This window comes from Nematolebias whitei, chromosome 11 (genome assembly GCF_014905685.2).
Source record: "Nematolebias whitei isolate Nwh7 chromosome 11, NemWhi1, whole genome shotgun sequence".
In the NCBI taxonomy this organism is placed as follows: domain Eukaryota; kingdom Metazoa; phylum Chordata; class Actinopteri; order Cyprinodontiformes; family Rivulidae; genus Nematolebias; species Nematolebias whitei.
In genome coordinates, this window is record NC_056508.1 from 37,606,404 (window position 1) to 37,620,548 (window position 14,145).

The 14,145-nt window shown below is 38.5% G+C and overlaps 1 protein-coding gene across 2 annotated transcripts; it reads right to left on the reverse strand.

Annotated features, from left to right (window-relative positions):
* Positions 1-636: 636 nt before the first annotated feature.
* Positions 637-14,037, reverse strand: ifrd2 (interferon-related developmental regulator 2). Of its 2 annotated transcripts, XM_037684966.1 has the most exons (13): positions 13,532-14,037; positions 11,984-12,040; positions 7,144-7,260; positions 6,819-6,903; positions 6,574-6,698; positions 6,260-6,417; positions 4,734-4,787; positions 4,355-4,533; positions 3,978-4,086; positions 2,977-3,111; positions 2,664-2,792; positions 1,037-1,129; positions 637-886 (listed from the first exon to the last, which is right to left on the reverse strand). In XM_037684966.1, the coding sequence occupies exons 1-13, from the start codon at positions 13,572-13,574 to the stop codon at positions 806-808; spliced, it is 1,365 nt and encodes a 454-aa protein (XP_037540894.1). In that variant the 5' UTR covers positions 13,575-14,037; the 3' UTR covers positions 637-805. The 2 variants fall into 2 exon arrangements, with proteins under 2 accessions (XP_037540894.1, XP_037540895.1); XM_037684967.1 differs by lacking the exon at positions 11,984-12,040.
* Between the last annotated feature and the right edge of the window lie 108 nt (positions 14,038-14,145).

Below are 14,145 nucleotides of genomic sequence, written 5' to 3' on the forward strand. Positions count from 1 at the left end.
TTATCAAATTATTTAAAAGTTTATGGTTCATTTAATTATAAATTAAGAAAACAGACAATTAAATGAATTTAAAATTCTAACATAACCAGTAAATTCAGCATCCCCAAACCCATCTCATCAACAGCTCTGACTTGTGACCAGTTCGTATCTTCCTCTCGTCAGAAATACATTATTCAGATTTTATGAATGCATATCTTCATAAATCCATGTCAGTTTATCTAAAACAGACATAAAAATTCATCACCGACCTGCATTACAATTAAACAAGGGGGGAAATCACAATTTTAATCGTATTTGTGTTTGTAAACAGTTTTTAAAAACATCAAGTTTCTTTAAAAAATATGCATTGTCTTAATAAATTAAAATACAATTATTTAAGTCAACACAAACATTTCTGTTGCAAAAACATCAAAATAGAGAAGACAATATTAAGTCTTTGATTTCAACGTTTTAATTAGGCATCTTCTTGTTATAGAATTTCATTTCATGGTTAATGTCCAAACACACTCGCACACAAACACCACACACAGTTTCCTTAAGGTTGCATTATTTGTAACGCTTGAACATATTTGGCAGCTGAAGTAACCTCTTCAGGCGTGAAACTGGAGGAGTATCGAAGGAATAACAAGGCCTCCTATAGTACATTCACTAATGAAACTGATCCGAGCTTTGAGGAAAAAATATCCTATAGGCTGAGTTTTCATGTGTCGGACAGGCGAAGAGTTAAAGGCACCACGTTGTGTCTGGATCAGAGCAGCTTCAGGAGTCCCTCGCCTCCTTTCTTCGCTCCATCTTTATGCTTCTCTCACATGACGTCAGCCCGTTTGTCCCTGACTTTGCTCCTCTGTTTCGTTCTGGCTTTGAAGGCAGCCGAGTTGAATAGATGCTGCTCAAAACAAAGAACAAGAGAAGATTGCTGCCGGGCTGTGATCGCAGAGGGCACAAACGCAGCAAACTGGGAAACGTTCCAGTAAAATGCTGAAAATGTGAACAAAGTCTGAATATTTCGGCTCAAGGCCAGAAAACAGTCCGTTACCTTCTCAAATCGTGAGATCTTGTTGGCTTTGATGGTAGCATCCAAGATGATGGGGGGTCCAAGGCCAAAGATGTCTCGCAGTAGTGGGTTATGCTTCAACAAACAAAAAGAAAAGTTACACAACTAGAGTGAAAACAAACTGCAGAGCTTTGTTTCACGTTACTGATCCAACACACAAAAATAAGAAAAAACTGACTTGACTAATACAAACACACTTTGAACTCCCGATTTCAGGTTGCTTTTGTTGACAGATGACAAAGTGGCTTTTGAACTTATGTCCTAAATTTAGTTTGTCTGGTTCACGTCTGACTTGGAAACATTAGGAAACAAATCAACGAGAGAAACGTGTAAATGTGTTTTAGTTTGTGTTTTTGTCCGGTCTCTTGTGTTCAGTTGTGTCTTTTTATCATTTGTAATGCCTGCAGCACTTTGGACAACAACAGTTGTTTTTAAATGTGCTATATACATTTGATTAAAAACATTAATAAATTAAATAAAATACATGCAAGTGAAAAGGATTTGCTGAGGAATTCTCTCTCTACAACATTTTTGTGCTTCTTTTAACTTATTTTTGCTAAATTCAGTGTTTTATGCTCCTTTCAACTTAATCCTGCAAGTTTCAGCATGTCCTATTATTTCAACTACTATTTAGCTGTTTTTATGCTAATTTTATCTTTTTCAGCTAACTCCATATTTTTTTCACAAATTTAAACTTTTTTCAGCTTAATTGGGCACAACTATGTTCTCTCCACTTCCATCTGATAATTTAAGCTTCTTTCTGCCTTTTTAGTTACTTTTTTCCAGCTGCTTTTTGGTCATTTAATATTTTTCAGATAATTTGCACTTTTTGTGCTAGTTTTTTCTACTTTCAGCCTAATTGGGCAAACGTGTTCTTTCTGTTTTCTTCTGCTAATTTAAGCTTGTTCTACCTTTTCAGCTACTTTTTTTATTTTAGCATTTTTTAGTCAATTTCAGCTGTTTAAGATAAATTCAAGTTTCTCAGGTAATTTCTGCTACTTTCAGCTTAATTAACTTCTCTCTGCTAATTTCAGCTTGTTAATCTTCTTTCATCGTTTTCATGCAAGTTTCAGCTTTTTCTGTTATTTCAGCTACTTCTTAGCAGTTTTTCTGCCAAATCTAGCTTTTTCAGCCATTTCCATTTTTTTTTTTTAGCTCATTTCAGCTCCTTCCACTTCCTTCTGGTAGTTTAAGTTTTTTTCTGAACTTCTGGCTAATTTTCAGCTATTTTTTGCTAATTTCAGCTTTTTTTTTTTTTTTTTTTAGCTAATTTCCTAATTTTTGTGCTAATTTCTGCTTATTTAAAACTAGTTCATCAAATATGTGTTCTTTCAGCTTTCTTCTGCTAACTTAGGCTTGTTCTTCCATTTCAGCTACATTTCAGTATGACTTTAGCTAATTTCAGCTGTTTTTCAGCAATTTCTTCAGTAATAAGCACTCACACTGCATCTTTGCAGGAAATCTATTTGTCTAGTTGTGTTTGAGATGACCGATGTGAACCCTCATCTATGTAAAGCTCTGTAGGTTTTTCTTTAATGCTGTTGGTGCAGCGTCGGTGCTTCAGTTCTAATTAGTTCAATAAAAGCTGCAGACTTTATATTCCCCTCACTTGTAGATGGTGTCTGACTCCAGATTCTAGGATCTCCTTGAAGGCATCATAGATTCGTCTCCTCATCCAGCTGTCGATGTAAACGTTCTCCAGTCCAAACCGGATTTTCTCCTCCGTGAACTCTTCATTCTGCAGGAAAAAAAGAAATGGATAAATAAATAAAAGAAGCAAATAAGATGATGAAGAGAGAAGGGATGCTGCAACAGAAACATCAAGTAAATTATCCCCGAGGCTTCAGTTGATCTTCTGTTAGTATTTACCACTGTCTCACATCCCCTGAAGTATCATTTAAGCCACAAGTGTCAGTCCATACCTCGATGTAATGTAGCACCTCTCTGAAGATCGAGCGCTGTTTCCTTCTGTCGTTTTTCGCTCTGTGTTTCGCGCTGTCAGTGGCTAAACTCTTCAGAGACTCACACAGACTTTCACTGTCCTCCACCTCAAACTCCTATACACACACACACACACACACACACACACACACAGGACAAAGCGTTAGTGCAGTAAAATACAGGGGTGGGAGTAAACCGAATTTTCTGCTGTAAAACCGCGTCGCACCGCCATATAAGTCGCATCAGTCCATATTTGTCTAATAAAGTGGAAAAATCCATACATATGTCACTACGCCGTATACGTCGCATCTATTATGCATCACAGCTGACGCATCGCGTTTGTTACGTGTCACCGCTGACAACCCGGAAATGTGGACCGGTGTTGTGCCAAAAACTGTTGGGCCACCAAATGGCAGACGCGGGAGCATGCACAGGAGGACTTTAACAAGAATTTAACAAGACTAACACTTAAAAACAATTATTTGTTTGCTCAAAATTATATTAAAGTGTGTATCAATCTAACGTTTGCTTAATAAATGCACTTTAATGGTCAAATCAGCTGCATTTCGCCGGGGCGGTGCAGCTGGATTGACAGTTGGTCCAAACAGCAAGCAGAACCAAGGTGGGGAGACTTGCACGATTGCAAGATTGCACGCGGGGGTCGGTTAGCTTAGCGCTAACTTAGTGCCAGCAGTTGTCGACGCAAAAACAAGAAGTACGCCGATGTCCCCAATCGCTGAGGGATTTGAACGTGTGAACGTTTGCAGTTTTTGAGATGTTTTTCTGGACTGGATTTTGACACGGCAACCCAGTTTTCAAAAGGAACATGTCTTACACCTAGCTGTAGCCACACACCGAAACAAGTCGGCAGGTTCCTCGTTTGTCAAGTTATCCAGCTCAGAAGGTTTATATATGTAAATATAAGTATATATTACACACGTTTCTGTAGTTTGTGTTCGGTGCTGTTAATGCGTGTGTTTACCTCGTCTAGATCTCGTCCTAACTCCACGAGCAGCGCGATGGTCTCTCCCACTGCAATTCTGTAGTTGACGTCGCTGCTCTGAAGACAAGCTAGCAGCTTGGGAAGGTGACTGCAAAAACAGAAAAAATAAACAAAGCAGATGAATCACTGTTAATGTTGATAACTTTACGTAAAATGGCGAGTCAGTGTGGTGTTAAATTACATCATATTGTCAACATTTAAAGTTTAATAAAGCCAAGAAGTTGAAAAAAAGACAGTTATTGTTTTGTTGGCACAGTATACACTTATAACATGTTACTTCAGATAGAACAAAATGACTTGACATGAGTTGGATGTTTACTGTGACATATTGGGTTTTGAGTGGTTTTTTGACTCACATGTCCAGCAGCAGAGTGAGTTTGGAAGCGGGACAGAGGGTGACCAGCAGCGACCAGGCCTGCAGGGCTGTAATGTGGAGTCCTGAACTACCTGGTTTGGGAGTCGGCAACGTTCCCTCTTTGTTGGGGTAAGAAGACATGAAGATACTCTCCAGATGAGCCAATGACTTGATTAAGGTCTGCAGCGATAAGGTGAAGAGTCACATGAGTGCAACTTTTCCAACAAAGAACAAGAACAAATGTACAACTTATAGCTATTGTTAAGTTCAAACTTTGAAACTATGGATCAAAACGTGACCACTCAGAATTGTGAACTTGGTGCAAGTCATGCAGACCCATGTATTGCTGTGCGTTCTTTAAGAATTAAAAGTGAAATCACCTCTCCTTCTTCAGCAGTTGACACGTAACAGCACATCCCCAAAGCTCTCACACACTGATGGAGATGAGGGAAAAGCAGAAAAGGACAAATTATTACACAAACATTCAAACGTTGTGAATGACACAGACTCCTCCCATCTGTCCTTAGAAGTCTGATAAACACCGCCGGGTGTTTTGGTCTTTTTTTTTTTTGCTCTCAAAATGGTCAAACTGAACTGAACCAGTTGTTAGTGGTCCTAATTGTGTGAATGCTCATGAAGCATTCACACTATTATTTCACTCATCCCGCAGTTCAAGTGTTTTCAACAAATCATATCTCAAAACATTCAGCTCGTTCAAGAAAAGGGTGCTATGACTTTTAGTATTTGTACAACTTTAGCTTTTTGAAATATTTAGCCTTTTCTGCCATTTGTTTCTCAGAGAAATTGAATTGAGCTCATTTTACATCCTTCAAATCTTTAGATGTGTTTACACATTTACTGCTCCTTTCACATTTTGTTCTGGTTCAGCTTCTTTCAGCTTCCTTGTGCAAATTTAAAAACTTTCTTTCAGCCACTTCCAGCTGTTTTGTGCTCCTTTCAGATGTTTTTCCACTAACTGTAATATTTTTGTGTTTTTTCTACCTTCTTTCTGCTAATTTCAGCTTGTTATGCTTCTTTCAGCTTATTTCTGCAAGTTTCAGCTACTATACAGCCATTTTATGCTAATTGTAGCTTTTTCAGCTAATTCCACATTTTTTACACTCATTTTAACTTTTTCAGCCCAATTCAGAAAAAAATGTTCTCTTCCCACTTGCTTCTGGTAAGTTAAGCTTCTTTCTGCCTTTTTAGCTACTTTTCAGCTGTTTTCTCCTTATTTCAGCTTTTTTCAGATAATTTTCACTTTTTTGTGCTCATTTCTGTTTCTTTCAGCCTAATTGGACAAACGTGTTCTTTCCGGTTTCTTCTGCTAATTTAAGCTTGTTCTCTTTTCAGCTATCGTTAACATTTTTTAGCTGTTTTCAGATAAATTCAAGTTTTTCACGGTCATTTCTTCTACTTTAAGCCTATAAACTTTCAATTAATGTCAGCTTCTTTAGCCAATTTCCTAATGTTTGTGCTCATATCTGCTTATTTAAACACAATTCAGCAAATACGTGTTCTTTCTGCTTTCCTCTGCTATTTTAGGCTTGTTCTCTTATTTCATCTACATTTCAGCATGCTTTTTAGCCAATTTCAGCGCTTTTTCAGCAAGTTCTTCTGTGCAATAAGCATTCACACTGCATTTTCACAGGAAATGCAATTTGTCTTGTTTAGGACTACAGTCAAAATCTATCTAAGTTTATTTTTGCTGATCTTTACTTGAATTTAAGCTGATGGGATCATTGATAATTAAATGCAGATTAAAAGAGAGCAGGCAGAAAAAAACATGTCAAGTCAAATTTCCATAATTAATTTTTCTGTCTTTTTATATTAAAAATATAGTTTTATTTATAGAGCCCAGACTCTGAGGTTTTTAAAAAAACAAACACGGTTCACGATTACTCACACTTTGACGAGCTGCTATATTGGCACTGCTGTCAGTCAGGATGGAGGTGAAAATAGGACGAAGCACCTTGAAGCCCTCCTCCGCCTCATCTCCACCCCCCAGCTGGATACACAGCAGGGTGAAGACTGTAGCTGCTGCTGCCTGCTCCTCCCCTCCACCTGGACATATGAAGGGAACAGTTAACATGAAGCTCATACAATCTTTATCTGTGAATATAGTTACTTTTTATAATAAAAACAAACACCCATCGTAAATCTTTTTTTTTTTTTTTTGTAAGATATTTACATTTCCAAACACACATTTGTTTGTCTTACCTTTTTTAATACTCCTTTCCAAGCAGTCGCTCACAGTGAGGCGCCTCTCTGTTAGGAAGTCGTATAAAACTTTGGAGGAGAAAGCCTGTCGAAGCGACTCGAGGGCTGCGAGACGCGTCTTCGCACTGAGACGTTCAGAAACAAGAGGGTGAAGCTTTCAGGTAACTTTCAGCGCTACTAGTCTGCATTTGTTTAATTCACATGCCTGAAGCAGGTTCTTTATGAGTTAGAGTTGAAATGTTTACCTCTTGTCCATCAGGTTGTCTATACACTGTTTGAGTTTGTCTTCCATTTGATCCTGCGCCGTCTGCTCATCCACCTGCTCACTTCCTGTTTAAGATCAATGAGCTCATTTAACTGATATGTTCACTGTGATAACAGCTCATCTGAAGGAGGTGATACCAAGTGGCTTTATGTTTATATGTCGCATTGCAAAAAAGGAATGAAATTTGTAATTAACAGAAATAGCTACAAGCAATAAACCAAACCGACTGTGTTTTCATCATATGTTAGCATATTGTGAACAGCCGGTGTGTGTGCAGATGAATGTCTTTGTATCTGTGGGCAGACCAGTGCTCTCTTCCATCACGGAGGCGCTTTCACTGGCACTGCTGTAGTGGCTGAGAATATCAGAGGTCATCTCATCATCGCTGGCAGTAGACTCTCCCTTCACTCCATTTTTGACACCTGGAGACAGAAAACGTGCACAAAAGTGAGAAAAAGACGACTAAATAGAAAAGAGATGTGTTTTTAAAATCACATTTAGAGGGATTATTTGAAAAACATAAATAAATAAACAGATTTTTTGCTAAAGAGTTGCTATACAAAGAAGAAGCTCATTCTTCCCTGAATGGGCAAACACAAAATTCATACAGCCTTTTTAATTAGAGCCACTTTATCCCCACATCTGGATGTTGACAGCTGTCAGGTTAAAGGTGATGCAATATCTTTCACTGCAGGTGATGCTGAGCATCTCTGTCAATACATACAGATGCTGAAACCACGTGAGTACAACTCAAACTTGTATTTTAACAACACATTGCTGGATCAAATACATTTAAAAAAAAAGTTTCTGAGTGACTTGAATAGAAAGTGTTCACTTAAAGCCATTTTTTCCTCCCCTATCGTTGCAGAGTGATCAAATCAACAGTAATACCAGATCATTATTATTACAGTAGTCACTTGATACTTCATGGTTCAACGTTCGCAGATTCACTCTTTCACGTGTTTTCAGCGCAAGATTGTACACGACAATAATTGTTATTACTATTACTCATGTGATTGGGACAGTACGGGATAAAAAGTTAACGGGAGCGGGAACCAGCCAAGAGGACAATACATAAATTTAAAAATAGTTCGGACAGGCACCGCCATTTTGTAGTTTTCTTTCAATAAGCCTACATTGTAACGCAAGTCAAAAGAACTACAAGGCCCAGAAGCCAACAGTGCTTCCAGACGCTGCTTTCTGTCGAAATTCAAAGAATTGCAATGGAGGGAGCAAACACGAACAGAGAAACCGATGTGGTAAAAATAGTTTTACAACACAAAGTCAGAAGTAACGATCTATTAGACTCACAGAACTGGAAGGAAAATCTCAAATAATCCTGAAGCTGAACTCGTCCTTTAAGTGTAGTATCTCCACTGGTGAGTACTCAAATGTTTGCAGTACTGCACAGTACATACACGTATGTTGTTAAAATGACATAGATTTAAGAGTTTAGAACATTGCAAGAGTGTGGGAAGGGTTTATAAAGCCTTTAAATAAATAAATAAATACATTTACTAATATAAATATAATATCCCTACTTTGCAGATTTTCACGTATCGTGGGGGTGTCCGGAACGTAACTCCCACGATAATTGAGGGACTACAGTACTCAGAAACGTTCTGCCGTTTATCATTTTTATTCAGATGTTATATTTTGCATTTGTTTTGGATGCAGCTTGAAAATACAATGCTTCGCTTTTTTTTTTTAATTATTGTAAAAGGTAAAGAATAATTAGAATTTTAACTTTAAAAGCGTGAAAAACAAGAAACAGCTGAAAACCATCAGAATCAGACTAAATTTATAGCTACAGACAAGGTTTTTAATGTTTCATGGACACACAGAAACAAAAGCTGTGGTGATTAATAGCTCCATGTCTGAACATAAAGAGTTTATACTGTTACTTTAAAATATTATAACTGCTCATTAGTTCACAGCTGCTTGTTGAGCAAAACGAGTTTTAGTGTCCCCACAAAAACAGCTTTGGTTAATTATCAGGAAACGGTGAAAAGATTTTCCATTAGGCCATGTCCCATCTTGGTTTATGCTTTTATTAGAACCAGGTGTTCTGTTTCAGCTCGGCCACGTGTGGTCGTGGAGGCGCAAGAGGCAGGCAGAGCTGAACTCTCAGGTTCCTGCTGGCTCAGAGCTTTCCACTGTTGCTGGGATTACCGGCGATGGCCGCGGTCATTCATTCGTTCATTCATTCAGAATATACGCTCCAGAACATGTTTGTGCCCAAGTCAACGAGTACAGATGAGGCGAACCAGAGGTCACTCACTTCACCAACATGTGAAACAGCTTTTATAGAAAACCAGTTTTCCTGGTTTGGCTTTTACTGGAAATTGTTTCACACCATCTACAACCAACTCAAGCTTATTAAATCACCACAAACGTACAAGAAAAGTTCTAATTTAAGTTTAGTAGATCAAAGCTGCATGCAGAAAATAAATCACTAGTCAGCAGAATAAATAACTGGATCCAGGATGGGTAAACTGAGTAAACTAGGTGAAGGTTCAGTCATTTAAATTGTGCCGATCTAGGTGTGGACTCCTTTGTCTTTGATCATCTATTCCACCTTTTCTTTATTTAAAATTGGGGATAACACCCATAGCAACTTGACACCAAGATGAAAAGATGTATTATAAACTGGCCATTACATAGTACAACTGGAGTGAATGTGGTTTCAGTGGCATGATTACAAAAAACATGGTCGCTTTATTGGTTTTGGAAACGATTAAATGACTAAATCTTTGGTTCAAAGGTGGAAAAACTGGACTATTTGGCTCATATTAGTCAGCATTTTCGGAGCCGCACTCCTGATCACTGCAGTTTACTCATCTGAAGCCTCCTTATATGCACAAACACAAATATATAGCTTCCTACGCAGATGTACCCACACTGCTCAGTAATGTGAAGTGTGAGCTCCCTGCCACAACGCACGTGTCGTCTTCTCTACATGATCACTTGTTCAAGTTAGATGCTCTGCTGACAAACCAGAACCCAGAACCAAAGCAAGAGCAAATGACGTAAATAGGACTACCTTGTGATGACACACCCAGTTCTTTAAATATGAAATTGATCTAAATTATCTCAGAATGGTTATAGGGAACTTTTTTACCGTTGGTTTGTTCATGATAATATTTTGGAACTTGGTCATCTGGCAAATACATCACTTTCAAGATTAAGACTGATGTATTTTCAGCTGAAAGTGCATGTAAACTTAGAGAATGGCAGTCCTTCTTTGTTTCTTAGTGCATTTGGATAAATAAAAAAAATCTAAAATTTAAAAAAAGATTACAGAAGATTTACAATATCTTGGGAAGAATAGTGATTTTAATTGTGGATGCTACCCCAACAGATCATTTTAAAGGTTTTTAACTCACCTCATTTACTATTCAGGTTAGAGTTAACAACCAGGTCACAGCGGAGGAAAGAACAAGTTTGACTGAGCAAAACGTAAAGCCAGAATTGGGTTACCGTTGATGGTGATGGAGCAAAACGTTTTATTTGTAGCCAACATAAATAGTGCAGTAAATGTTATTAAACTTCTTTTATATTTCTGTGTTGGTAGTTCTTTAAAAAAATTAAAAAGATTACAGCATGAAAATGGGGCATTTATTCACAGACTGGGACTGTAGTAAGGTCAGTCGTATCAGATGGCGTTTTCTCATTACACGTTACAAAACGGTACAGCTCAGCCTTTTTTTAACTTTTAAATTGTAAAAGCTTGTTATCAAGCTGGTTTGTTGAAACACTGCAGACTGAGGATTAGTCTGAGAGAATTGCCACCTGTGGCTCTGCGACAGGAAAGATGCCGAGGCAGTTCTGGTTCTGTACAGTCATTTTAGGAGTTGGGCACAGTTTGCAACATGGCTCTTTTATTTGTGCTCAGATTGAATATTGTGGGCATTATTAATGAGAATAAGCATGTAGGCCTGTCACGATAACTAATTTTGCTGGGCGATTAATTGTCTCAGAAAATATTGCGATAAACGATAATATTGTTTGAAATTTGACAATTAGTATTTATTGTCAAATTTAAGAAGAAATGTTGGTTAATTTGTTTTGAGTGTAGTGCCTTTTTTAACCACAGGATGACAGTATAAGACTGTTTGAACCGAAGAATGGATAGTGAGGGAACGAGCAGCGTGTATCTTTAAGAAAAATGGGAGGGAGGCCCCGTGATGTGATACGGGCTGTCTTTCTTTCCTTTTTGCCGGTTCTCAAAATGGTGGACGCTCGGTGTGGTTTGAGCTCTTTAGCATACCATTTTTCTAAATAAACAAGTTCTCAGCTTCTTTTTGCAGAGAAAATAAACTTTTTACACAATGGCACAGGTTTCAACAGTTAATTCTGGAGCTTCGACAAGACAGAGCTTTCCCCACCCCGAGGTCAGCCTGTTAGCTTAGCTCGTAGCTTGGTTTCTCAGCTTAGCTGCTTTTAACGATCCAAAAACACGATTTTGGATGGTTAAAATGGATTTTAAAGAGAAAAGAGAAAGGGAGGGGTAGCCTTTTGTCATCCAGTGTCTTCAGTAGAAAGAGACGCGAAGAAACGATAAAGCCGATAAACGAAAATGAGGTAGATAATTTTCATTTATCATGCGATTAATTGATTTATTGTGTATCGCGACAGGCCTATAAGCATGTTCATTAACCATTTGGATCAAACCCTTTGATGCAGAACTCTCCTTGCAAATTAAACCCTCTACACCCCTCTTTACTTGAAAGTTGCTTTAGATATAAAAGCCGGTCAAACTGAGGCGATGCAATGAACTCGTGCAGTCGTGTTTGTCGCTGGAGCTTCTGCAGTGCTGCTTTATAAACAGCTGATGCTGTATACATCAAAACAGTATTGTTTGCTGTAGAAAATGAAGCAAGGCGGCCTCATGTTGAGTAGAACTGTGTGGCATCATACCAGGCAAAGGGTGGGGAATCAAACATGAGAAATCAGGGCAAGTAATGTAAGACTGGGGAAAAGATTAGATATCTTTAGTTCCTCTAAGATATCCTCTAAGGACAATAAAAACTGCCTTTAGCAGGTAAGTGGGTGTTGGGTTTACTGCATGCACTAGAATGAAGCAAAAGCTTCTGAAAAAAGGTCTGAACTGGTCAGGAAGATGAGGTCAAAGGTCAGAGTTACCTTTAGGGGATGCTTTAGCCGAAAGCTGAAGCTGAAGAACCTCCTGACGGAGAGACCCTGGAGTTGATGTATGGGCAGAGGGGTGAAAGAACGTTTGAAATAGAGCAGATGATGGTGGGTGGATGAATAAATAAATGTCAAATGTTGATGTGGCCATGATGAAGAAGAAGAAAACATCAAATGAGGTGCATATTCTATTCTGTAAACTCAGTTTTTATTTATTTGTTTGCACACATATTACTCATATCACATCTTTTGATAAGTTTACTTCTTTTTTTTCCTCCTCATCGTTATAGAAGATCTAACAGTTTTTGCTCGCATGCTGCTCATGTGCTTCCCAAGCAGAAGCGCCACATAAAACCTGAGGAGACTGAAAACAGACACGTGGAAATCTGTTCCTGCAAAGCTGCAAGCGCCCATCAACAGTCTGGAGTGACGCATAAGAGCAAAAAACAAACAAAAAAACTTGGATGCAGTTGCCGTTTGGGCTTTTCTTTTTCTAGGACAATAAAAAAAAAAAAAGCGTGCACATATTAAGCTGCATGATGGCACTGCTGCTAAAAATAACACGCAGCTACATGTGCCATTTCTGCCTGCAAGTGCTCAGAACGTGAATTAAAAATTTACAAAGATTCAAAAATAATGCTCCAATAATTACATTGATGTTTCCTCAACTGTTTCTGCGCGTGTTAAAACTAAGGGTCGACCAATTTGGTTTTTCTACAACCCATGCTGAGCTTTAGAAATCAGGTTGTATGCCAACTTACGCCAATTTTTCTATTTTTTAATATGCATTGTCCATTCAACAATACGAAACAGAAAACAGAAATGCTTAACTTAAATAACTGTGTATTAAACCCTCCTGCTGCCCTTGGGTCAAAACCACCCATGAGACTAAATAAAGTTTTAAGACTGAAAACTCCTGGGTCGTTTTGACCCAAGGGCAGCAGGAGGGTTAGCAGCGCTTGAAAAGTTTGACAATTATATAAAGACAAATCTTTCTTCAAGTGACAAATATCAGTGACTGTTAAAATGATTAATCAGTCTACAACTTGTGGAAACCAATACCCAATTTGGTGACCCACTGAATAAGATCTAAATTTAAATTTCATGCATAAATGGTTTTCTCACATGCGACTATATTTAAACTTTCTAAAAAGAACACAATTTGAGCTATAATCAGCATAAACTTTACCCAGAATCCCTCAAACCTTCACCTGCAAACATTCATTCATAAAATGTTCAGCTGATTATTTCTGTTGACATGAAAAAATGCACTTGTACATTTTATATTTAGATTAAAAAGTATGGCATTCTTATTAACTGACTGAACATCAAAACTAACAATAAAAGCCCTTTATTGTGTTGCAGAATGTAAACAGGTTGAAATCCTACAGACAGGCAGAAAGAGGAGCAACAGGCTGCTTGTTATTCGGAGCATGGATGCCTAAATATGACTGCTGCTCGGGCTTAAAGGTTTGGTGATGGAGCTGTTTATTCTCATGGTGTCAGAACAACATCCCTGCAGGAAGCTCGGCGGTTACTCACCCGGCTTACAGGAGCCACGTTTGCCCTTCTTCCCCCGCGGCATGTCGGCTCCTCCGGCTCACAGCAGCGAAGCTAGCAGCTAGTTAGCTTTCTCTTCGGTTCAACTCCTTCTGGCTTTGACAGCTGAACAAGGCAGAAACACCACGGTCTAAATTATCCCTGTCGCTTCACTCTTCAGACTGAACTGGACATGTGTCGTCGTTTTCCCACTGAGCTTCTCCCACTGACTGAGTTATGAACACGCCAACCACCACGTTTTTTTTTTTTCTTTGCAACTCTCCGCGCGCTGTCTTCAATTCCGGAAAAAAAAGAGGCGAAGAACTCACTCGTTATCGGTTTTCTGTAAGTATTATCTGTGATTGTCCCCGGGTAATTTATACCTAACGCCAGGTTGAGATGGTAAGTATTTCTCGAAGTGTTTAGGACGGAGTTTTGAGCACGCTGCTGTCACGAAGTCCACCATCTTCCCACAGTAACTACTGAACCTGCCGGGGTTGCCAGGTTGGTCCAGGACCTGGTAATATCCCCCGTTTCCGGTTGTGGCTGTCAAAACAAAACTTGTATTTTTAAACTGAGATGTAGGTCATAATTATGATAAAATATCTAATAACCTT

What these genes read in the sequence shown, in the direction of transcription:
- ifrd2 (XM_037684966.1), bottom strand. Translation starts at nt 13,574, where the DNA reads ATGCCGCGGGGGAAGAAGGGCAAACGTGGCTCCTGTAAGCCGG. An exon ending in GACAACCTGATGGACAAGAG is followed by an intron (nt 6,699 to 6,818) that starts GTAAACATTTCA and finishes TGAACGTCTCAG; the next exon opens with TGCGAAGACGCGTCTCGCAG. An exon ending in GGAAAGGAGTATTAAAAAAG is followed by an intron (nt 6,418 to 6,573) that starts GTAAGACAAACA and finishes TCATATGTCCAG; the next exon opens with GTGGAGGGGAGGAGCAGGCA.